The sequence below is a fragment of the Geospiza fortis genome, unplaced genomic scaffold (genome assembly GCF_000277835.1).
Source record: "Geospiza fortis unplaced genomic scaffold, GeoFor_1.0 scaffold130, whole genome shotgun sequence".
Lineage (NCBI taxonomy): Eukaryota > Metazoa > Chordata > Aves > Passeriformes > Thraupidae > Geospiza > Geospiza fortis.
Genome location: NW_005054300.1, coordinates 9877350 through 9903021, shown reverse-complemented (window position 1 = coordinate 9903021; position 25672 = coordinate 9877350). Strand labels below are relative to the sequence as shown.

Below are 25672 nucleotides of genomic sequence, written 5' to 3'. Positions count from 1 at the left end.
GTATTTACAACTTAGTCTTTACTTCCATTCATCTAGGGCAAAAGCAGGTTTCTTGAGAGAGTCTGAGAAGACTGGTAAAAGAGCAGCCAAAGATATGAGACCACCTCTTGCCAAACAGACTAGGATTTGTAAAGCAGGAAATTTGATTTCTTTGCCTCCTCCTGTGAGCACTGTTCTGTACCTGACTGCTTTAGTGGCTCCTAAGGGTGCATTCAAGGGCTGGTTGTATGATTCAGCGGGTATATGGGGGAAGGGAGGAGAAGCTGTGCAGTGATCACCTTTATTTTGACCACCTTCCCCTCCCCCCTCAAAGAGGGAAATTTTGGTGAAAGAGGTTTTATGCAAACTTGCGATTTTAAAATATTCTAAAGCTTTTTCCCCTTTAAGTGCTTTTTTTTTTCTTTCTTCCCAACATTTGTAGTCACTCTTGAGGATACTGGAGAGTCCGAAGAGCCATTCAGCTTTCAGAGCCTGCAGTGGATTCAATGGGCTCCTGTCCCTCCTCTCAGACATGGAAGGTGCACTGCAGGACCCTCCATGTGGGCAGTGGGCAGCAGTCGGACAGAATTGCATATTGGAGCTGGTTTTCTATGCTCTTCAGGGGATAACTGCAGCCCTGCACCTAGACCCTGTCAACAGCGCCTTCTTCCAGAGGAATGGCCTCTTTGAAAAGATGGCAGAGGATCTTGGATCACTTGGATGCTTCTGGACAGAAGGGAAAAGGCAAATTCCTGTGAGCCTTGAGAAGACGAGGACATTTGCAGAATTCTTGGATGCAGCATTTTGTTCTTCACAACCTCTCCCAGAATGGCTAAAAAACTGCATTTGGATTCTGAGCTTTCTTGATCATATGGTCAAAGGAACCCTCCATCAGGAAAGCTACTTTAAGGAGAGGAAGCTAGAGACGGAAGAAACAAGAGATGATCAGGAGGCACACCAAGCTCAAGAAGAGCATCCTGTTGCTTTCAAAAGATCAGGCAACAAATTACCTGCCTCTGCCTATATGCTGTGGGGGAACCCTGAAGAGAAGTAAGCCTTTATTTACTACAGGAAATAGAGTACTAAGGCTGATATGTGCATTTTATATGGTAGTAAATTGAGGGAAGTTGTGATATAACCTGCCAAGGGTAAACAAATCAGTTCAATCCCAACTCCCAGGCCTCCAGGCAGCAGAAAACAATGCTTTTGGAAAAGTAAATAATGAAAAAAGTTGGGTATAAGAATTTAGTGCAGCAGTGGGACACACAGCCCCAAGAGCAGCTTGCTGGCACTTAAATCTTGTGCTTAGTCACTGCTTGAACCTGCTCTGATCAATTTTGACTTTTTCAATAATATGACAAGCTGCTTCCAGTCACTTGATACATTGAAAATAAAAGTTACACTAAGGTATTTTAAATGCTCCCTCATGCAATTGTGTCCAAGCACATTTATTCATGCTGAAATAGAGAAAATTGGAAAAGGAACAGTCATACTGCCTTCCTCATTGAATAAAGGTTTATGTCAGAACATATATCCTTGGTAGGAAGGGAAGACTATACCAAAAATCAGTATAGCTGTCAGCTGTAAATCAGTTCTGAATCACCTGCATTTTGTAACTCATGAGATTTTTCTGTCCATTCATTCTCTTCTACGTTTATCTTGAATATCAATCCTTTTACCAAATTTGTTTCTGGTTGGAGTTATGCTTAAAAAGGCTAAGTTGATAAGTGTGAGATTTCTTCAACCCTTACTATAGATTATTGCAAAGTCATCTTCCAAGTTAAAGACCAAGACGTGATGCCTGCCACTCACAGCAGCAGTCACTGAAGTCAGCAGAACTCTTTTCCCTGAGTACTGAAGCAGGCTGAATAAGCATTTCTGGTTATATTTATACTTGTTTGAAGCAAGTAAAAGAATGTGTGGTGGATTTCTTTGTTCCCTGTGCAGCAGATTTTAAAGTAGTCATGGAGATGTTTGCTCCATGTTTACTCTTTAAATTACACTGGATGTTTCTGATTAGTACTCAGTACTAGGGAGAGGACTTGGTAGCTCAGGAGGAATAAATGCTCTTTTCCAAGCAGATCTTCCTAGCCTGATTCGGGAGAACATGGGTCCATGTGCATAGAGGACATAGAGGGTGGTAGTTGTGAGAAGTACGCTGTCTCTTGTATGGGATGTTAAGGGAGAAAGAATAGGTTGGGGCAATGCTGGGAGGAGTGTGGCTCTGTCTGTCTTTCTGAAGTTACTAGGTCTGAAATGAAGAAATGAGCAAGGCCTCCTCTCTCCTTGTGTTTTGCCTGCTGAGATGTGATGCTGTGCAGTAACGGAATACCGCTTGTTGAGATATTAATCCTGTAAACTGGGGCCCTTTCAGTTCACAGTGTCTGTCTGATTTGGGATTGTTTGTTCTGGGATGGGAAGGCACAAAAGGAAGCCAGATCAGCTAGGGGTGGTTGGAGACTGTCCATGACAAGTGTATGCAAACACAAAAGAGGAACACGTACTGGAAAGCTGACAGTCTTCAAGCTATGCAGCCTGTATCCTTTTCTACCAGTAAATTTTATGAAAATAAAAATAAGAAATCCCATAGTTTCTGCAAGCCTGTTGTTCCCCTAGTGCAGCTTCCTCTTAGCTGTAATCCACACTCACACTTCCCCCTGAAAGTTTTCAGGCAGCAGCTTGAAAGGAGGAACTTGAATGCAGTCAGTGTAGGTGGCCTGTGGTGCCCCATCTTGCAACACATATTTAATATTCCCAAGGAGGGAGGGAAAGGAGGTGATCCTGCAGGAGCCTGTGGATAATACATAGCAAAGCTAGCACTTTAATGCTGGATAATATTTTAGCCCCTTCCACTGTCCTGTGGTCAATGATGCTGCAAACTTCTGGGAATTGACTCTGTCCTTCCCATCTCAAAACCAGCCCTCTGTGTTCCTGCCCCTGCAGTAATGTTTGAAATACCTTTTGTGGCAGATGGGGTTTGTGATTATCCTTTTGTTCCTGGTGATTAGACATAGCCTGCTGCAAGCTGTGTTAACTGAGGCTGATCTCTTTGGGAGGGAAGCCCTTCTTTGTGCCCACCCAAGCAGCATGGCTGCTGCAGCTGCTGTTACCACAGACAGCTCACTGTGCTAATGGCTCTTCAGGTTCTTTGTGACATCTCATTTTGTACTCAAAACTTCTTATTTATCTTATTTAAGTAGCACCGGTGCAGAGCAGATTTGCAATTCTCACCATGAAGCTGGTGAGATCGATGGAGTGGAATCACAGGGCTGATTGGGTAGCCCTGGAGCAGGAGCGGGAGAGATGGGCTGTTGGCAGAGGTGAGGAGTTGGAACAGGAACACAGCTTTTGTACTAAGACAAGCCATAAAGTGAGGACCACAGAGAATTCTTATTATTAAGAATATTATTCTTAAAAGCCCATCTTGAGCCTTGTTGCTCTTCTCTGCACACACTCCAGCACCCTGAGGTCCTGGTAGTGAGAGGCCCAGAACTGGACACAGCACTCGAGGTGTAGCCTCACCAGTGCCAGGGTGAGGTACAGGGGCAGAATCACTCCCCTGCTCCTGCTGGCCACACTATTGTTGATGCAGACCAGGATGCCCTTGGCCTTGTTGGCCACCTGGGCACATTCTGGCTCACCAGGGCTTGGGCCAGCATGCCAAGCTTGTTTCCAGCCAGGCAGCTTTCCAACCATGATTTCTTCCCTGTTAATTTTATAGAGCCAGGATTTTTCTCTTTTAAAATGGTGTGGATTTCTCAGGGAGATGGGAGGAGAGTGTATTTTCAGTGTACTTTTTTCTGTGACATTTCAAAACTTGCCTACATTCATGTCGAGTATGGGTCTATGTATCCACACTGAAACCACTGCTGCAGCAACTCTTTATACCAGACCTGCTTCTGATTTGCTGCACAGAAAATATTGCAAATGAGCAATTAATTTGAAATTTTCCTTCTTGGGGGTGCAGTACAAATTATTTGTCACTGTGTGGCAGTGTGCTACACACTACTCCCTGTTCTGCTGTATCAGATGAGGCTTTTTGGGAGTGGCTAACAAACATGTTTAATTGCAGCCTTTTTACCCTCCTTTATGTCCCTTGTGAAACTTTTTTTTTTTTAATGCTTACTCTTATCCTTGTACCTTGTGTTTTATACAGTTCATAAAGCACATTGTGCTTTTATTTTGTCAGTCTAATTACAGCCATAAGATGTTGCCTTTGCTTTTCTTGTGAGATCTGCTTGGGACAGATGTTTCTGACAGTGCACATCACAACTCCAGTTCAAAGGTGCACCCAGAAATGCTGATGATACTCTAAACAGGATGAGCCAGTAGTGCCTAAATTAGAGTTTTTGCTGTGCTGTGGGTTCATCTTTGAGATATATCTGACCTCTAGCCTGCATCATGGCATTAGCAGATCTTCTCTGTGATGTTTCTGATTCCTCAGCTCCTTCCTGTGCCTGAACATAAAAAGGTTATAAGTGTCAAAAATGAAAATGGGTGGGAAAGCAGATATTCAATATTACTTTACTACTTTAGGCAAATTCTAGTGTTGGAAGGGGAGGATGGCATACTGATTTCATCAAGACTGTCTCACCTTTGCTTATTTCCATTTTATGTTGAAGTACTAAGGTTACTGTATAACTCAAGTTATAATTTTCTAGAAAATAAAAGGATAACACTGGTTGTGGACTGCTGCACCAGTGATTCCTCTGGTTGTCTGTTTTCTGTTCTGTAAATACCTTCAAAGGCAAAATTTGCTTAAAGAGGCTGCCTCACATCTTTGAATGTGCAGGTCCTTGAAATGTCAGCTCATGAGCAGGTGATGTCCTGTCTTTGTTACTCTCAGGAGGCATCCAGCTGTTCTGGGTAATTTGTGTCGTTTGCTTAGTTTCCAATGCTGAGCCTGGTTGCTGCTAGGAGGATTTAATGCTGTGCACTGCTGGAACATGGTTAGAACCTCTGTGCTGTTCTCATGGTAATTATGATGTGTCTTTGTACTGCAGGTTGGAAATGAGAGACTGCACCATTGTACATCCAGGCGCTGTCTGTGTCATGGTGAGGTTGTTGCCAAGGCTGTACAAAGAAGGATATGCTCAGGTGAGTCTGAACATATCAAAATGCCATCCAAACAGTGTCTTCTACTTCTCTGTAGCTTCATTTCCAGGAATTGCTTAGTCTTTGCAAATGTGGCAGTACTAAAATTTACCTAAACACTGTCAGGAGGAACAGCACAAATTTCACTGAGTCAGTAGATGTAAGAACAGCAAAGACTTTTGTCTGTCAGTTTGCCAAAGCATTTCTGTGCCTGCCTGATGCAGTATATGGATTTTGGTCCCAGAATACTTATTGCAAAGGCATAATATAGAAGTGCCTTGAAAACTGTTTTAAGTATAGCCAACAGACCAAGCAACCAGAACAGTCTGACCCTCCAGACCTAATAGTCCATAAACTTTTAATGCAGCTTAGAATATGTTTTTCTTTGTTAAACCATCCAGATATATATGCACACCCCCACTCTGAATACATATACTGCCTATATTGTATTGGCTGTTTGGTCTAACATACTTGAATGTAGTCAAAGTACATATGAAGGGACTGAAATAAAACCAGGTTGCTCATCCAGAGCTCTGAAAGGAACAAATAACTGCTGGCACATTCCAACTCTTGTTTATTGGAATCAAGCCACCAGCTAGTGAAATTTTGTTAATTACAGTAATTAATATCTGAAAAACAAGTAGAAGGGTTAATTGGATGAGAGTGTCATCAAGAAATGGGAATTGGCTCCAGGACTTGAGCTCTGTAAGAAGCAGAGCATCTGAGATCCTCAGTAGATGGCAGTGTTCTTAAAATTATGAAGGACTAGAGCACGAATTCTAGTTATGTATTTAAATATGCTCATATTTTTTCTTTTTCTCTCACTCCTTTTTTCTTAGTCAATAAGAAAATATTACTGGTAGCATTTTAGTATTTCTGTTGTGAGTATGATTTTCTCAGGTAAAATTGGACCACTATTATGCAAAGTCCTGAGTCAAACCCTACCTAGGAGTTACCAAATGTCTTGAGGAGTTCTCATAAAATAACCTGCAAAAAAGGTTAAAGGAAAAATAGAATTTTCCTGGCTATTTCTATTGAAGAAATCATTGAATGAGAGAGAGAGAATGAATAGAATAGAATTTCAGAGCTTGGGGAGCTCGATGATGCTGCCACGTAGAGACATAAAAGGCTGGACTTTATTAGCTTTAATCATAACATATATCACTGCATGAATCCCTGTGCCAGGAGATTCTACTTGGAACACAAGAGTCAGGTAAGATCTGATGCAAAAGGTCTAACGTCAGAGGCTAGTGAGGGGGAGCTACGTGCTACAAGGAAAATACCTGAAGAAATTACTCTTTGGGTAGATATATTCTGTCCCAAACAGGTTACTATTTCTTTTTCTAGTGCTACAGTATTTAACAGCTAGATGAGATGAAAGAATGGCTTTGTGGATGTACTGCAGACTTTCATAAAAACTCTCAAGGGGCTTCTTGCTCTGAATTTGAGTGAATCAAAAGGTACCCTTTTTTGGGAGCAAATGTGGAGAAGAAGAGACAATAACTCATCTCTTTCTGCTTGTTTTAGTGCCATGATAGATATTTTAGGTCCAAGTGTCTGAGAGTAATCTGGAAAAATCTTAGAATCAGTTCAGATCGTGTTAGATTCCTTTGCTTTCACAGAATTAGCAATGAGAAAGCACTGCTTTTACAGAAACACCAATGGAATGCAATAAAATTAATGTACTTTCAATTCTGACCTCAGAAATAATATCAATTTCCTGCCAATTTTGCAACTTCTCAGCAACCTTTGTCAGATCCAGGAAATGATGGGCTGAAGCAATGTTGAGCCTGTCAGTGCAGAAAACCTAGTGGCAGACAGTAAAACAGGTGATTTTGCACTTCAGCCATTTCTTATACTTTCTGGAATGACAGTTAAGAGCTGAGGAGAATAGATTTGTGGATATATATTCCCACCATTGATAGGCATGGGAAAAAAATAATTTGAATGTCATGGGTACAGAAGCTTGCTTAAAACTTTTAAACTGACCAAGAGGTTTGAGTCAGTAAGCAGTCTTTGAGTCAGTAAATTGTATTTAGAGGATGTTGCTCATGTTCATGCCTATGACTGAAACCAAGTCAGCTTCCATCAGACTCCATGTTGTTTGACCACATCAAAATAGGTTTTCCTTTCTTTAATATGTTGTCTGTTCAATGATGAAAGATAGCCTTGCACATGTTTCAAACACTTTGTAAATTGAGACAGGTTCGCATCTACTTCATTATGTGGCTCAGGATATTTACAGGAAAGATAGCCTTGCACATGTTTCAAACGCTTTGTAAATTGAGATAGGTTCGCATCCACTTCAGATATGTGGCTCAGGATATTCACAGCATATTTTCTACCTTGAAAAGAAAGAAGTTTCCTCTCAGACACATCATCCTTGACTGAAATTTTAAGATTCCAAAGTGTCATGACAAATCTTTCCCATTTGTAATGTCAGATACAGAGACCGTCTAGATCAGACAAGGGTGAGTAAGGGAAAGGAAACAATTTTTGAGAAGAGAATAAAAGCTTGTTTCAATTCTGTCTCATCATCCTGGCAGGTTTCTTCTGAATACAGACAAAAATTAATCCTCACACAATTCATCATGTAAATAATTTATACTTCTACTAAGTAATGCTGTTGCTTCCACAGCTGGATTTTTCCTTTTTGTTTTCATCCATGTCTCTTGTATAATGAGCTGATGTCATAGTCACTGTTGTGAAATCAACATCAACAAGGATTTTGCACTTTTTAAAAAGACACATCTCTGTTTTAAATTTAGGCTAAATTACTTGTTCTCCCTTTAGATGTTAAAAAAGTTAAAATTTTCAGGTATTTCTGCAGAAGTAATTATTGCTATTTTGTTCTTCAATCTAAGGAAATTGCATCCTTCTGAAGTGAATGCACAGCGACAAAAGTTCATCATTTTTGCTTATCTTGAAAATAGCATAATAACCCTGAAGATGAATAACAGTGAATTAAATTCAGCTACCAAGTTTTGAAACTATGGGCTTTTAGGAGAAAGAATCTGGGAACTACTTAAGCAGATTGGGCAAATTGCTAGGTGACATTTGCCCTTAAAACTCTAATCTGAGGCAGAGCTCAGCTGCATTCTAACTGCACCTTCAATATCCTGATTCATGGAGCAAGTAATAAGTGTTAAGAAAATCAATCCATGCATACAGAAATACACAGCGTGGTTTCTTGGCCACCTTTAATATTTCCACTAAAATCTCATTTTACTGGAACAGAAATCCATGAAAACAGCTCATTTTATTCAAAACAAAGCAATATTGCTATTGACAGAGCTGCTAGGCTAATGAAAACAATCAATCTTTTGTACACCATTATGCTTTTATTGGATTTATTTTGGAATAAACCAGTTGCTTCACTTAGTCAAGATCTGTGCCATTCTCTGTTTGGTGTTATTTAAACATACTTTCCTGCATATAGTCAGAAATAGAGTAAAATGTTAATTGAAAGATTTAAAAACTTGTGAGACTTTGAAACACTCTGAAATAAAGTCATTTGGTCTGGTGGACACTTTCTGTGTGTAATGCAATGCACAGTGAAACGTATGTCCCTGGCAATGAATAGTCCTTCAGAGAGAAGAAAATGTTATCCAAAGAACTCGCCCTTAGGAAATGTTATACAAAGAACACACCCTTCAGATATGACATATTTAGTTAAGTTTGCAAAAACTGTAGTATGTTACAATGGATGTATTGTTTTCTAAGTGCTGAAGTTGGGGACACTTTGAATACAAATTGCTTGTTGGCTTTGCAACTGTCCCGTGTTGGCTTTGTCTGGTTGAATGCAAAAGAGCTCAATTCCTCTTTACACTTAGTAAGCTTATTCTGAGTCCAGTTGCTTCTCATTCATGTTATAAAATCAAATCCCATTGCCTTTTTTTGTGTGCCTGTCACCATTGTTGTCCTTTTCTTTAAAAGTTTGAATATTTATTTCTTAGAAGAGCATGTGAGAAAGTTTGAAACCTCTTTGAAATAGGGAATAATTAATCTTTGCAAGATTTGTGTTTAAATATATGATCCAGTTACTTTTACATGAAATCTAGTTAGGTCAGTGGGGTACAATGCATTCCTAACTGGAAACAAATTGCTCTAAAGATAATTTATGAGAATTGAGAGGCTTAAAGATCATTAAGAAGCAATAATGAAGCAAAGAGAAGTGTTTAAAATTGTTTCTTGGCATTGCTGGATATAGTTTTCTTTAAGAACAATGCTTTTAGAATGAAGAGTAGATCATGTCAATATGCCTCTCCACAGGCTTATTGTTATATATATTCTGAATTCCTGTGTTGGTCTTGGAGTTTATGCCCAATAACCTGTCCTTGGTGGTGGTGTCTTGTATTTGAATGGCAGCTGATTGTTTTCTTCCTTTGCTGCCATAGAGATGAGGCAGGAAAGCTGAGCTGTGGATGGCCAGGCAGCTGCTCAGATGAATATATGCACATTGTTTTAGTGCAGAGCTTGATAGAACAGCCATGCAGTTCTGCTTGAGCCTCTTGCCTTAGGGGCTTCTTTTCTGGACCAGATGTTTACACTCAGGGATTTGACAATTGAAAAACTAATTAAAACAGAATAAATCAGTTGTCCTATACAGTTTAGCTCCAGCTCTCTGACTTTGCTTCTGTGTCCATTTCAGCTTTCCCAGGAAATCCAATGTGCTCTGGTTGATCATATCCAGTCCTTGGTGAAGTCAGAGAAGAGTCGTCAGGTGATGTGTGAATGTGGCCTGCTGAGCACAGTCATAACCTCCTGTCAGGATGCTTTCTGCAGTGACAGCCACCCCCTGCACCTGCCCCTTACTAGGGTGTTTGAGAAGCTTGCATCACAGGCTGTTGAGCCACATGTGTTAAGGTATAAGTTTGTATCTAACAGAAGCAATTTGCTTTAATAATGCCATTTTTTTGCAAAGTTTAGGAAATAATTAGATGCTTCATGTAGTGCTCTAATTCAGCAATACTCAGCCTTTTCTTCCAAGACCCAGTTAATCCTCCTTCCTCATTGATTGCAGGGTATATGCTTAAATGGCTCCTGAAGATGGTAAGAGTCTGTAGTGTTCTGCATCATCTCTGCAGGGGTTATAAAGCCACTTATGAATGAACTAATTAAGTCATTGTAAAACAAACAGGGTTATTCTCTCCTGGTATTTATATGGAGAAGCTGTTTTCTGCAGAGTAAAAATGACTTTCTCATGTCTCAGATCCATGTCAATGACAGATGCAAAAAATAAAGTGCAGTCTTCTTCCTCAGTCACTGTTTCCAGTTTAAGGTTGCACTTTTTTCATTAATGCTAACAAGTGCTAGACATTACAGTACCTACCAGCTACCAGAGTGCAGATGAATTTAAATATTCAGTGCAAGACTGTATTTCTTTCAGCCAAATAGGGAATAGGATTTATAAAAAAGAACTCAATAAAAAACCTTGACCCATAGATTTTTATTCCTGAAAAATTAGGGCTATTCAAAAATATTGATAAAGAAAAGCACTATATGATTTTTTTTTAACATTAAAACCTTGGAAGGAAATATAAAGCAAGCAAAATATTTGTGTTGCTACAATGCAAAACATTTCTTCTGTTCTGTTTGGGATGTCTTTAAAATTTGGTGTTCAGTAAAATAAATTGTTCTCCAGAAGTCTAAGCTCTACTTGCATGGTTGCTGTGACTCCAAGTGTCTGGCTTGTTTTCCTTTTATAAAATGGCTTTTTTTTTTTCCACATTAGGCAATTTTTGTGGTTGGGAGGTTCTCCATTAGTACCACCTAGGCCCAGCACAAACAAGACCAAGGTCCTTTCCTGTCAGGGGAGTGATTCAGCTAATGCAGGTAAGCACACAATGAACAGGGGCTGAGTTAGAGATGTCTCTGCACTGGCAGGAAACTGCTGTTGAGTAGATTGCTCCAAGACAGTCCCTGTGAAGGTTTAGTACACCTAGAAGATTTTCACTGGGTATTCCCCAGATTGGGTGGTACTTGACCAACACTGAGAGCTGATCTGATGGCTAGCAGAGATCAAATTAAATCTTTGCTCAAGTTAGATGCTGAGCATACACTCAGATTTTGCTGGATCAGACATGGACATGGTTTATAAAAATACTAATATTCTACAAGCCAAGGGGAATGTCTCCTTTGTTTTGCAGCATATTTTTCCTGTGATTTATAGACAGAAAAAGAATAAGGATGGGAATAAAGAGCACTGCTTTTTGTAGTCCCTAGAATATCCTAGTAATCTACAGCCTATGCAGGCTGTTTTCCTGAGTAGTTTTCTCTGCTCTAATGTATTTTATAGATGAGAGGCTACAATAATATTTGTAGTAGTATTTATACAGTAGTATTTGGTGCTTAAACTAGTCTCATGTCTGAGACACCTGATACAGCATGGTCTGTATTTGAGTCATGTACTTTGCAGTCATTCTTCAAATCCTCTTCCATGTGTTGCTCAGGACTATTCTGTTACAGCACAGTTGAATGAATGGTCTTTTTTTAAGAAAAATTAAACCAATGGGTTTGGGATATTTTTTAGTAAGGTGAGTTCCGGGGGTGCCTGAAGATGTGTGGGAAGAAAATATGGCTAAAATATGGCTATGGCTCTCCTGACAGCCTCCCATTTTGAAATGTCTTCAGTGCAATATTTATTTTTGTCTTGCTGTAGGATTTCTGTGGGCTGCTGAGGATGTGTTATCTCAAGAACATGAAGTGCTGTTCTGAGAAGGGATGCCTAGAATATGGGCAATACCTGTGGCTGGAAAATGACTTGCAGACATTGAGCTGGTTAGGCACTGTGTTCTTCTTTCAGGTTCAGAAGAGAGTGTGGTGGGCAGTAAATCTGATCCTCAGACAGTTGTGCCTGTCAGGAGCTCACCTTGGCTGTCTAAGGGATCTGCACTGGCACTCCAGACTGCCATGAGTCTCATCTCCATGACATCCCCTCGGAACTTCCAGCTGCATGGCACTGCTTTAGCTCCGTCGTTTGTGGAGTTTGACATGTCCATGGAAGGCTATGGGTACTGCTGCTGTTGCTTTTATTTTAGCTTCTCTGAGGTCTCCAAACCCTTACTCTGAGCACAGTGACCATTCACTTCTCTCTTCATCTTAATCTATGTACCCTATGGCTGCCTTCCATGCAGCAATGATGCCAACATATTTTGTTACTGTCTTATTGCTGACAGCCTACTCTCTGCCTTTCTACCATGATCCTGCAGTATCAGAAAGTTACTGGCGACCGTCAGGGATGATTTTTGTTTCTGATGATGGGTTCTTGTTTGCTTTTGTATAGGTGTTTATACCTCCCTACCTTGGCCACTGTCATGGGATCCAGTGCAGACCAATCTGTCTCGGGAGGGACTGGCACAGGTAAGCACTGTGACTCACCTACAGCTTCTGGAAGCACTGACTCTCAGCCCCAATGAAAACATTCAACAGCTGTAAGAAAGGGCAGCACATAAGCTATGTGCTTCAAAACACTTCTGTCTGTGTCCCAGACCAGCTCTGAACTGTAAAGCTTGTACTGCTCAGCAAAATGGGGAATTGGGTGCAGCTTCATACTGTGATGAACGAATATTAGCAATACAGACTTAAAGCAGGCTTCTAAAAGAACAGTCTTAACCAGTAAGAGCCACCAGAATTTAGGGTAATCTATGGAAAGAATAGGAACTTTCACTTAATGAGATTCTCCTATACAACAAAATCCTCTATTGGGTGGACAGGGAAATAGCCGAATCTTTTGCTTCCTGATTTTTTGTGAAATTTGAGAACTTGTTTCTGGCTCAGAGATTGCTAATTCATCTGCTCCACAGCATGGAGATCTAGTGGTCATTTCCCATCAGTCAGCTTTAGGCCATTTATACATGTGCACAGAGTCATATGTGCAATCTCTGTGATATTGAATACAGGCAATGAAGTCCAGCAGAATAGAAATTAAACCCCCATAATCTGATGTTGCTTCTTCCATGGTATGGGTATGGAAGAATGAAACAGAAAGCAGCTTGCTGATGGCTGCACAAGGAAAGCAACTTCCTTAATGCTTTTTTGTTCCTTTGTACAGGCAGCAGAACATTCCCTCCCTCGAGTGGCCTGACACTGTCCTGCTGGTTCCTGGTGAGCAAGTTTGGCTTGGTGCACGGCAGCCACCCACTCCGCTTCCTTACCATTGTGAGGCACATGTCAAGAGCAGAGCAGGAATTTGTTTGCTTTTCTGTAAGCTTCTTCCTGCAGGACCTTTCTTTGGTCATTTCTACAGAAGAAGTGGAATTCCAGCCACTGGGTAAGGCTCTTTTCAGTCAAGTTGCAGTGCTGTGTCCTCTTGTTATCTGGAATTTTTCATTAAGAAATTTCCTCTTCTTTGAAGTTCCCGGGATATTAATGACATTTCTCCAGTTTTCTTCTTGAATCCAGTCATGATTGTAATTGTTGCCTGTGTTTAATTTTTAAGTTTGCTGTAGGCATTGTGAATTATTGCAATATTCAATGGAAAATTTTTGAGTGTAATTTATATTGTGGAGTGCAGTTGTGGAGACTGGGCATGAACCATTCAGTTTTGTATGACACTAAGCAGGTTTGGAGAGTATGACTGAGGATTTGGGGAGTGATCTAGCTTCCCAATGAAACAACTCATTTCCTCTCCTTGCTTTCAGAATATTTTCTGTTATGCCAGTCTGTTAATATTGTTCCCTGCTGATATTTATCCCCTTTTCCTTATTGAGTAGAGTAGGTACTTCAAATGTAAATGTGATTGAGTATTCCAGAGGAGGTTGGAAATGAAGTGGGAATAGTAGCTGAGACTTTCATGCACAGCTGAGGTTGTGTGAGTGCTCTGATTGCCTTAGATGATAAAGATTCCAGCTTGCCTTTTTTCATAAAAGCTACAAATTAATATGGAGATTTTATCATCTGATGGATCTGCTAGGGATTTTTTTTCTCTGTGCCAGCTAACTCTGTAAATACACAGAGGGGTTCTCCTCTTAGTGAATGTGCTGGGTTTGTCCTAGTTCAGGGCAGGTTTGTAGCATCAAGGCAGACAGCAGGTGTTATTTGGGAGGGTGACATGTTGTATGCTGGAGGGATCTTGAGAGCTGTGCAAGTTGTAGGTCATGAAACAGACCTTGGGCAGTGTTTTAAAAACTTTAGACATAATAGCATCAAATCACACTGTACCCACAGGGTGTCATGTTCTTCCTGTCAGATTTGAGAGTTGTGTTCCAGAGGCGGGTGAAGATGAGAAACTTTCTGTTTACTTATCCCTTTTTTTGCTGTTACAGATATTATGGAACCTGAGGCTGAGGTCCTAAATCCCTCCCCATTTCCAAGGCAAGTCAAGTTTGGCTGTGGTAAACTTCTGGTCACTGGCCAGTGGCATCATCTCACAGTGACAGTTGCTAAGGAAGCAAAGAAGAACTGCATTGTGTCAGCTTACATAAATGGTCAGATGCTTGGCTCTGCAAAGGTAAAGGCTCTCTGCATAGATCTTGTGCCTGGCTTTTGCCTTGCATTGCTTTTCATTTCCATCTCCCGATGCACCTACCACGACTTTTCAGTAATTATCTGAGAAACTCAAAGCATGGTGATTTAGACATGTAACACGTGCCACAGTGCTGGGTGTGAGTGGAGTCAGAAATGTGTACAAAACAGGGTGTACTTGTGCTGCTTTTCAGAACTGTGTTCTCAGCTTATACTGATGCTTTGAGCTTGTTCTCCTCTCCCCCTTCAGCATGTAGATAACCAGGGCAATTTGTGTGGTGATGTTCCTCTAGAGTTGGGGACACCTAGCATGCAGGTAGCTCAGGGTTATGTTGCTGAAATTCAGTTATATCCCTAGGTCAACATTTTCTGACTTTACTAGTGATTCAGAGGATTTGTCAGTTTAAGCCCAACATCTGCAGAGGTTGTGAGCTATAAAAAGTACTTCACATCAAGGTGTGGCCAGAGAGCCCTAAGTCAAGGATGAGCTGGATTTAAGCTAAAACCTGCAAAGGTGATGAGTTACACAGAGAGTCTCCACTCTTTCTTTTCAAGAAAGTTCTTGAAAGTGGAAAGGTCACAGAAAAATAAGCTGCTGTGACTGGTCAGCTCTTTGCAAGAATCCAAAGTTGGGAGGAATATCCTCAAGCATCTTATTTGGTCAAGCTATCCTCTTTCTCTTAGACCCTTTGAACAATCAGTCAGTAGTCTTTTACCTCACTAGTACACTAAGCACTCAGGAACAGATAGGTGTTCCTCAGGGTTAGTTGTTCAGTGTGTGAGATGATATCAATTCATGAGTTCATTGCTAATATTGGTGTACTGGCATTTCCCCTAATACGCAATTTCTTATGATTTTTGTCACATGGCAGTCAATTCTCAGGTTGGATGAACTAGCAGGCAAAAGTAATCCAAATGCACCTGAAGGGTTCATAATCTACAAGATAAATGAGAATAGCCCCTGGTTTCTATTATTAATATCATCATGCTCCTAGTTTTGCAGTTAATCTCATACTATTTCAGAGATCTGATTTTTGGATTTTGAATGCAGTGTAGAAAATGCAGCCTGTTCTTTCTATTATATCTCTGGTTGGTGTGGTGGATTTTTGGTTTTTGAGTAGAATCTTTTTATTAATTGAAACTTGTAACCTTGGTCTCCTTCTTCTTGTTCCTATATTTCAATTCAATCTCAGCACGTGCAAAACTCACTGTTGTAAACACAACCTGTTTAATTCCAAGTATTCTCTTTCCCATACTTGAGAAAAATCATCTGTCTTATAAATGCCTTTTGGGACCTATATCCATTTCAAGAATGAAAATTTAATTCAATTTGACTTCCTTCAAATGAGACTGAAAGTCATCAATAAAGCTAGGCCTAAACATTGCAACTGATGAAAGAATTCACAACAAGTGTGTTTAACATTCAGTGAAACAGCTCATATGAATAAAATAATCCTTTAGTAAACAAAAGATTGTCCCAGTGTTGGGGTCACTGATTAATGTAAGTCTTCATCCTGATATGCACAGTGAAGAAAAAATGGCCTAAGAAGTTAGAAATGGATGAAGGTTGTTGACAATACCAAAGGCTATTTTCAGTTGGTGGAGCTGGAGCGAGGTGGGTTACTGTGCCGCATCAAGTCTGATATTTATTCACTGAAGTGTCAACTCCTGCCTCTTAATACTGACCATCCCTGTTTGCTAAATCTTAGTAGTCAGAGACCAGTAAATACTTGGAGTCTCCCATCCTAGCAACAAATCGTTAAAGACAGGGCTAAGCCCCAAAGTACAGTGTAGTTTCTCTCTACTAAAAAATTCCAACTACTTCCTGTTAGAGCTCTCTACAGTTAAATAAAATAATAGACTCAGTTTAGGAGGCCAAATCATTATTCTGGTACCAAAAATAAATGGCCCTGTTTCCTAAACAACATTAGTTCCACCGAAGTTTACTGATGCAATCGGACAATCTACACTCTTCAAAAACTGCTTATTCTCCATTTATGCCAGTACAAAGTAACTGTAACTTCTCTTTCTGTGTTGTATGTCAAGTCAGGTTTATGAAGTTAGGAAAGGAAAAATATGTCTGGAGTCAAGACAGGGTTTCTCTTTGTCAATACTTGAAATTCTTTTGACTGTGTTTTTGGAACAAAAATTAGGCTTAAGCGTTCAAAATACTTATGTTTAAAGTACTTCTTAAAGTCCAATTTCTGAACAATAGTTAATGATTGTTGTGGTGGATGGTTGGATGCCAGATGCCCACAAGCAGCTATATCACTCCCCTTCCCAGCTGGACAGAGGAGGGAAAGTAAGATGGAAAATGACCTGTATGTTGAGTTTCATTGTAAATAATGATTTCCCTCCCTTCCTCCTCCTTTCCTTAGCTTTTATGTCTGCATTGACGTTATATGGTATGGAATATCTCTGTTGTTAATTTGAGTCAGCTGGCCTAGGTGTGTGCCCTCCCAGGATCTTGCCCACACCCGGCCCCTTGATGAGGGGAATGTTGGAGAGCTGCTGCTGCCAGCTCTGCTCAGTAAGAGCCAGAACTCTGGTGTGTTCAACCAGAGTTGTAGTTGTAATCAGCCCCCTTGTAGCTGCCAGTGCAGAGCCCAGCACTGTGAGGGCTGCTGTGGGAGAAGGAGCTGCAGCTGAGCCAGGCCCAGTGTAATTGTGTTGCGCAGCTGAGACTTCAATGAGCAAAGAGGTGGCAGGCAGGACCTTACAGAGACACGACCTCAGGACACCCCGAGTGCATTGGATCCCCCCAGTGAATTCCTCCTCTGTTACAGATGCAGTACCTCCAGCCTTTACCAGGTAGCTGCATTTCCATGGAACCCTCTTCCTTTGTTGATGTCTATGGGTACATAGCTACTCCTCGGATTTGGAAACAGAAGTCCTCCTTGACCTGGCGCCTTGGTCCTACACACTTGTTTGAAGAAGCCATTTCTGTGGAAACCATAGAAGTTATTATTAAGCTTGGCCCTCAGTATTGTAGCAACTTCCAAGCAGTACAGCTTCAAGGTATGTGATAATTCTCATATCTGCCCCTGTTTTTTTGTCAGGGCAGTGTTCTTTTTATTCTTTTAATGGTCTATTAGTGTTCCAACTGCATCTAGAGATCACTCTAAAAGTCTGGTAAACTGCATTACTGAATGTTGTACAAGATTGTAGTGAGATATATGAAGATCTTGTAACATCTGTGAATTGGAAAGAAGGGTAGAAATCAAGCAGCAGAGAGAGATGAAGAGTAAGGAGGGACAGCATGTCCTGAGTTGCAAGATTGTGATTTCTGTTGGACAAACATTAAAGCAGAAGCTTTAAGTGAGACATTCTGCATTAACAGTGCTAACAGGGGGAAAAAAGGTAGAAAGAGAAGTATGGAGTTTAACTGCAAATGCCTGCAGAATAAGAGAGGGGCAGGCGAGTAAGTTACATTCAATTTAATGAAGAGGCTTTTTAACTAAAGTATGCTGTTAGCTTCAATTATTAAACAGACAGTCAAAACATTTCAGTTATTGATTACTGTTTGTTCAACAAATAGCGCATTCCCCTCTGTGCTAGAGCTTGGGTTGAAATGGGGTGTTAATTTCTAATTTGAAAACAGAAAAATAATCTTTCTTGGTCATGCTCCAGCCTAAAAGAATGTAAAAACACTGGCTGAGAGTACTCTTTCAGATAGAATGCTTTCAATCTGCACAAAAAGCTGTGAGTCAAGTGTGGGCAGGGGTATTTAAGAGAGAAATTATGTCAAAGTACAGCTCTGAAATAAAAACATTACCTGTAGAAGTCAGAAGGATTTGATTTTTTGAATCATTGAGTCTTTATGAAGTCTGGGGGATTTGTTTTCTGCATAGTTCTTCCCAGATGGATTTCAGTACTAATTACAGGTTGTGGCCACGTGACTCTAGGGATGCCCTGTTTAGGGGAGATCACTGAGCAACATATGAGATGTGATCTCCTAATTGTGAAATGATCTCACTCTCCCTGCACTCTCCCTATTTCCATCAAAACATCCAAAGGAACTCAGGCAAATGGAAATTTTGACTTTAAAAAAGTTTTACACAATCCCTCCAAATACTACAGTGAGGTTTTTTTCCCCCTTAAAATGGGTTTTTGACCTTGTTGCAAACAGCAGTGGGAATTTTTGTTAGTGGTGTGTCCTGTCTCCCCACTATCTCATTGCTTCTTGCTAATCGGCTGCAGTTGTACAGAGGCTTAGTCTGCAGACCAAGTCCTGCTGGAAGGGAAATGGTGACACAGTCTTGAGGCATTTTATTTATAGTTAATCTTCATGTGGTGTGTGAACTAATTTTTTGCCTAAAAGGGCTGTGTTACCAGCACTAGTAAACAGTTTTGTAAGTCAGCTGTTTTCCCAGTCTATAAAACTGTCAAAAATACAACATGAGGTTTTTTTTTAATAAAGATACATATAGTTTTTCCAAGTGTTAGAATGAATAGAAAATTCTTTAAAGAAATGCATAAGAGAATTTCATACTAAACTGCTGAACATGGTACTATTGAGAAGTTTCCCAAATGTTGTGAGTTGGCAGCTCTGAACTTTTGCTTCTGCTCTCCTTTCACACAAATCTTTGCTTTGGGTACCCCAATAAAGTTCACAGAAACAGAAAGCCTCTGAAATGTTTTCTGTGTCCATAAAGTTTGTTTATACTGTGTGGACAGAGAGAGAGGTTTATTATGGACATTTCTGAGCTCCATGAGATGTTATGAGAGGATACAGAATCAAGGCAAAGCAGTTACCAGAGGACACAGCCATGCACTGGTCATGCAAGATGCCATGGCCTGTGTCGCAAAGGGTGAATGCTTTTTCATGGTTATAGTTAAGACAAAGTAAAATTATTTCCTAAACATCAGTTTCCTTCAGTTATTTTTCACCTGCCTCTCTCCTGTCTTGCATATTGAACAGTGAAGTTCCTTTAGACATTCACAGTCTTTCTTGTTTTAGGTGAGGACCAGTGCAGTGATCATATCATCGCACCTCTGGTGGCAGAAGATAAGATTTCTTTTGGAATCAATGCCGTGTGCTCATCTCTCACTACAGTCCAAGATATAAAGAGCTCTTACAATGAAGTTGATGGTCGGCTGATTGCCAAAGAGGTCACAAATTTCCCTTTCTTAAACAAGAAATTTTCTCAGGCTTCTAATGTTTCCTAGAGCCAAATTTCTGACTTTGTCTTGCCTGTGTACCTTCAGAGGTTTATTTTTTTTAACTTCTTTTTCCATTCCTTAACTTTGATCTACTCATAGGTTAATTTTCACCTATTAAAAGCATTTTTTGAAAGAGGAGCAGAAGCCATAATTTTCAGGTTTTATGATTATTTGTTTCAGTCTGTGTTTTCTTAATGCCTTCACAGGGACTTTTCACATGCTATTCTATTGTTCTTGCTAATACCAGGTCTATTGATATATGAAAGTAGGGCATTGTGGCATGTTGTTGGTGGGTGAATATTTGTCCTTGCAATCAACTTTTTATCAAAAAAGATGGTTTTCATAGCCTAAAATTATGAAAATAATTCAAAGTATTAGAGCATGCATTTTTTAGTGCCCCTGATACTACCAAAGTTTTTCCTAAAGTGCCTTTTATCTGTTTCAGATTGGGATTAATTCTCGGGACAGTTCAACTCCAATATTCCTAGCTAAGAATATTGCTGGACACCTCTCAGGTTCCTTGAGGACTATTGGGTCAGTTGCTGTGGGCCAATATGGTAAATGCACTTGTCTTAATGTTAATATTCTTTTAAGAGTGGAGCTTTATTCTGTCCAATAATAGATTGTCTGTGTGACTTCCTGGTAGAGTAACACTGCAATTTCCTAGGGGTGAGAGTGTTCCAGTCCTCCCCAGCAGCCACCAGCCTGAATTTTATTGGGGGCCCTGCCATTCTCCTGGGTCTCATTGCTAAAGCCCATGATGACCACACCATGTATGCAGCGGTCAAAGTCCTGAACTCCATCCTCAACAGCAGCCCCTTGAGTGCAAAACTGATGAGGCACATCCATGGATACCAGGTAGACACACTTTTGCTCATTCATTATGGTTATAGTCTTTCCCTTGCAGATATTTACCCCCAAATCTATCAACAGGAATGAACCAAACATATCCTGACTATAGCCACTTGTGGTTGGAGCTTAGTAAGTTAGGAAGGGGATATAGGATGGTGCTCCACATCCTGTGCTTACAGTCCCTCCATAACAGTTTTCTGCTGAAGGAAGTGTGAGGGCAGATGCCACTTGGTCAGACATGATTTAATACACTAAATAAGCCAGAGCAGCAGATTTGTGGCTGACCCACTCTTCACCTTTTTTTACCAACACACTTGATCCCACACACAAAAGACCACTTTTCAGGCAGCTTTTCTTCCTCCCCTTGGCTCATCCAGCCTAAGATTCCTCTTTACAGACTGTCTACTGTAGGGCTGACAGTGAATTCCTATGGCTCAGTCTTCACTGTGTATGAGGAATTGTGCTGATATAAATAAGTGCTGCCTGAATTGATTAAGTATGTCCCAAATTAATCCTTAAACCTGAAAACTGTGCAGATTGAATATTTCGGTTGTATGTAAAGTCTAAATATGTAACATTGGATGGATTGAGGCTGAAGTATGAAGTTTCAGTTTAGTATCATTCACTTTGTTCTGTGTAGGTGAAGTAGAGAACTCTGAAAAAACAGAGAAGACTCTTTAATATAGAAGGTTCCAAACAAGACCCTCAACATTAGGGTTTCATTAATGATTTATTATAATCTTTCCATTTTCCCAACATGCAAATTGTCCATAAATTGATTGCAGTTTATATGAATATGTTTATCCTACGTAGATATTGCTTGCTCAATCCTTTGTATTGTGTATGACCTGTTCCTTTTGATTTTTTGCTACATAGTGTTCTCTCCATGTTATCATTATATTGCAATGGAGTGAAGTTTTTTTTAAAAGCCAAGTAATATATGTGTCTTGATATGTATTTTCAAATTAATTTCTATTCTTCCCAACCTGCTCAAAATGTAATGGCTTTCTGAACATTCTTCTCACAGTATGGAGAAATTGTTGGATAATGAAAGGTAGGCTCAGTTGAGAAACTGGCAATGTTTCACTAATGCTTTTCATTTGGGGAGGTAAAATTTAGTATTTTTTAAATTAACACCATTTGTAAGCAATTAAGTATACATCCATGGAGAATAGCATAGAACACCTACTGTGGTTATTTACAGTTATATTTCTCTGTTGCTTTTTTAAAATTACATTCAACATAATATGGCACATATTTTCCTCCTGTTCAATGCCACAGAGTTGCCAATTCCTTCAAAAATTCATCCTTAGACTTTCTGCATGAAATTTTACGTCTGGACTGAAATCTTCATTTTCTTTATGATGCTTATGCAAAATGCATGCATGCATGACTTCTACATCTGAGTAAACTATACGTTGGTCTTGAATTAAATACAGATTTATACTTGGCAAATACTTATTTAGTCTTCTCTTTTCAGTTGCTGAGCTACCTATTGAAGAGGAAGACTCGGCTGCTAAACAACAGGATTTTACAATTAATATTCTCCCTAGTGGGCACAGCTGAGCTGGGCTTTGAGTCTTCTGTCATCAAGAATTATAGTGCATTCCAGTATGTTCTCTGCAACTTTGAGGTAAAACTGTTCCTGTTACTCTGTGGGTTTGGCTCTATTAAAGATGACTTTATAATACAAGATTTGGTTTGCTCACAGCATCTCCTGGATCCAGTATTTGTGTGTTGTGCTTTTGCACGCTGTGGGCCCCCAGGTCTGCAGGAACACTCCTGAGGGTCTGATCCTCAGGGTTAGAACTGGAGCTACAGCTCCCTGCACAAGCAGGGACTTCCCAGTGCCTGCAGGCTGCATTACAGAAACACTCAAAGTTTATGGTGTTCTCCTCCCCAGGCTGGTTTTAACTGTTTCTCTGATGCAGCTACTGTTCTCACAGCTCAGTAAAACCTCTGCTTTCCTTTGTCTTTCAGCTTTGGATGAAAGCACCAGAAAACCTTGACTTTGTTCTTCTTTCCCATCTTGTGGAGATCTTGCAGTCCTCCAGGTATAAACTTTCGTTTGAATCAGAAACCTGTGGGACAAACTCATCTGTAACCTGACTGAACTCTGAGGTGGATATGAAGAGTCTAATCCCAATTGGAATCAGGGGATTCTGGGAGTGAATCATTCTTGTATTGCTCTTTCAAGCCTGGAGTTAGGGATTTGTTCAGCCCCTGAGATGACTTTGGGGCCAGTCTGGGAAAAGATACCTGGTTCATGTGGAACCACTGCTGTACAATGCAAGTTTAAATATCTGCTGGGGGCGGGGGGCGGGGGGAATCTTAATGTTTGAATTGACTATGAAATAATTTTTTAAATATATTATTGAAGTTGTGTTTAAAATCAAAACACAACCCCTTTATCAATATTCTTAATAATTTGGACTGGAGCTAAAAGTATCTAAAGAGACAAAGCATGGCAGAGGGACTGAGTAAAGCTAGATTCCTGCTTTTTGGTAGCAGAAAGCTCTGTGCAGAGCTGTCTGGTTCCCCTTGCTAAGTTTTACAGGAATAGCATTTTTTGCTACCATCTCACCACTTGAAAATTCAATAATATTTTCTTTGAACTTGTTGGAATGCAGCAGTTTCTGGAGTAGAGGGCAGAGGAGAAGAGTAGAACACACAAAGTAGTCTTCCCATCTCCATCACTGATACATGCTCAATTTGTCTGACCATGTTTGAAATGTTATAAAAACAGCATTAAAAGCCAAAAATGCAAAGTATCAGTACAACCTGAGAATCCTTTTAGCTGAAACTCTGCAAATTTTGTCATTTCCAGTAGAAGCTTTTAATAGTCCCTGTGCTTTTTTTACAGAGATGCATGTCAGAATATTGCAATTGCCTACCATGTACAAATGGTGCCCAAGCTTGTTTTCCTTTTCAATGATCCTGAAATCAGCAGCTCCAAGATCACTGTGGCCTGCACTATCCTGTCCCATCTCTTGCAAGGATACTTTAATACAAGGGATGTTCTCAGGTAACCCTCAAGGTCTATAGCTTTTCCTCAGATTGCAGATGATCTGTACTTCTGCTGGTGTTGGAGAGAGCTTGACAGTAGAGCTTCCCTCACCTTGTCTCGGTAGAACACCAGATCTTTGGCAACTGCAGGATCCCCTGGTGAAAAACTGATTAAAAACTTTGTCATTCACTCCAACCTTATATTTGTGTCAAGGTGAATTGGGTGATTCCTGTTATAATGGTGGCAGAACAGACAGTTCTGTAGGTATGACTGGGTTTACCCAAATATGTGCTTAATATTTGGTTTCATTAAAGCCTTGTCCCTAAAGTATCACTACAGTATTACAACTTGGCCCCAAAGAACTGTGTACCTAATCCTGTCAGTTTGGCTTATATCCCAGTAACAATCCTTTTTGTTCCTGAATTTCAATCAGTTATGTTAGTCAGGATTTCATGAAGCATAGCATTTAAATCATCATTTGCTCTTCACAGAACGTAAGCACTGCTTCATTTGATATTCCCAGACTAATTGTATCAACCCACAGCTGAGGAAGGTCCACATAGTGCTGTCTGCAGCCACCTGATTCCCAGGGAAATGCACTGCACACATGGAACTCTATTTCTAAAGCTCTGTTTTTGATACTGTAAAAACAGAGTTGCATGTCAAACCTGTGGACTCTGCCTTTTGCTCTGTTGGAGAGTATGAGCACCTCTAATAGTTAACTGTGGAGTAAGCTAATAATGGAACTTGGTGTTTTCCAGCTCTTTTGTGACTGTATGCTCCTGGATATATGTTATCTCTATGTATATTCCTACTCTGGGCTTGTAGGAATTAGTCTCTTCTTTTGTCATATAGGTGGCAAGACAGGTGAGAGTTGTGGATTTAGTGTATTAAATTTGATGTATTGTAAGGAGTGTGAATGAGCATTTTTCCTTAAATAATCATGATTTGTTATTCCATGGTAACATGATTAGTTGTCAGGCCCATGAATGCTGAGAGTGGACAGAGGCAGCACTCTGTGCCTGTCCTTCTAGCCCCAGGACGGCAGAGACTGTAACAGGCTGTCAGCAGCACTGAGAGGTGCTGGAGCTTCTGCTGGTCCCAGATTTGGACTTCTAGAGGGAATTGCTGTGTGGGCTATTCCTGCAGAACAACTGGTGTCTGTCCCTTAAGAAATATCCTTGTGGGCAGGAGGAGATTGTGCATCTTCACTAAATGTGTGTATTTCACATTAATCTTTCTATCCTTAGAACCAGGTAATGTGTCAAAGCAAACTACAGGTGAAGAAAGGATGCCATGCCTCCTCACAGTGGACCTGCTAAGGTTTCTCTGTTCTCCTCTATATGCTTGGAAACCAAGTGGTAATAACAGTGAAATTAGAATGCCACAGGCTGCTCAGAATCTTTCATATAAACTGAGTGCTTTACTCAGGATTCCTTTCCTCTTGGTGAAAGACCTTTAAAGTAGAGAAAATGTTCCCTTAGCAGAATATATTTTACTTTGATTTGTAGATAGTTTCGTTCATCAAAATATAAGAAAGACAAACTATTAGAGAGCATCCAAAGAAGGGCCACGAGGATGAAGAGTCTAGAGGTGAAGCCACATGAGGAGCAGCTGCGGTCACTTGGTCTGTTCAGCCTGGACAAGAGGAGACTGAGGAGAGACCTCACTGCAGTTACAGCTTCCTCTGAGGGGAAGAGAATGGGCAGACACTGATCTCTGCTCTGGGGTGACAGTGACAGGACCCCAGAGAATGGCCTGAAGTTGTCGGGGGGGTTTGGATTGCACACTAGGAAAAGGTTCTTCACCCAGAGGGTGGTCAGGTGATGGAACAGGGTACCCAGGGAAGTGGTGGCAGCACCAAGGCTGACAGAGATCAAGAAATGTTGGACAATACTCTCATGCACAAGTGTGACTCTTGGATTGTCCTGCTGAGGGCCAGGAGTTGGGCTTTGATGATCCTTGTGGGTACCTTCCAACTCAGCACAGTCTGTGACCTTTTAATTTACTTCCTAGTTTATGAAGCTTTCATCCAATCTCGGAAGTGGCTAGAATTTCTAATGGTGGTTCTTAAGTCACTGTTAACCTGTATGTAGCCTTGCATATAATCTC

General features: G+C 40.4%; 1 protein-coding gene across 1 annotated transcript in view; it reads left to right on the top strand.

Annotated features, from left to right (window-relative positions):
- The window catches only part of WDFY4 (WDFY family member 4), a 108381-nt gene that overhangs the window by 14553 nt on the left and 68156 nt on the right, over positions 1-25672 (top strand). Inside the window, 15 exon segments of the mRNA XM_031062490.1 lie at positions 422-1029; positions 4983-5076; positions 9725-9939; positions 10808-10908; positions 11879-12086; positions 12359-12435; positions 13127-13345; positions 14340-14524; positions 17325-17556; positions 19499-19650; positions 20147-20258; positions 20369-20559; positions 22034-22186; positions 22534-22607; positions 23417-23586. Of these exon segments, the coding sequence (XP_030918350.1) occupies positions 422-1029; positions 4983-5076; positions 9725-9939; positions 10808-10908; positions 11879-12086; positions 12359-12435; positions 13127-13345; positions 14340-14524; positions 17325-17556; positions 19499-19650; positions 20147-20258; positions 20369-20559; positions 22034-22186; positions 22534-22607; positions 23417-23586 (2791 nt within the window).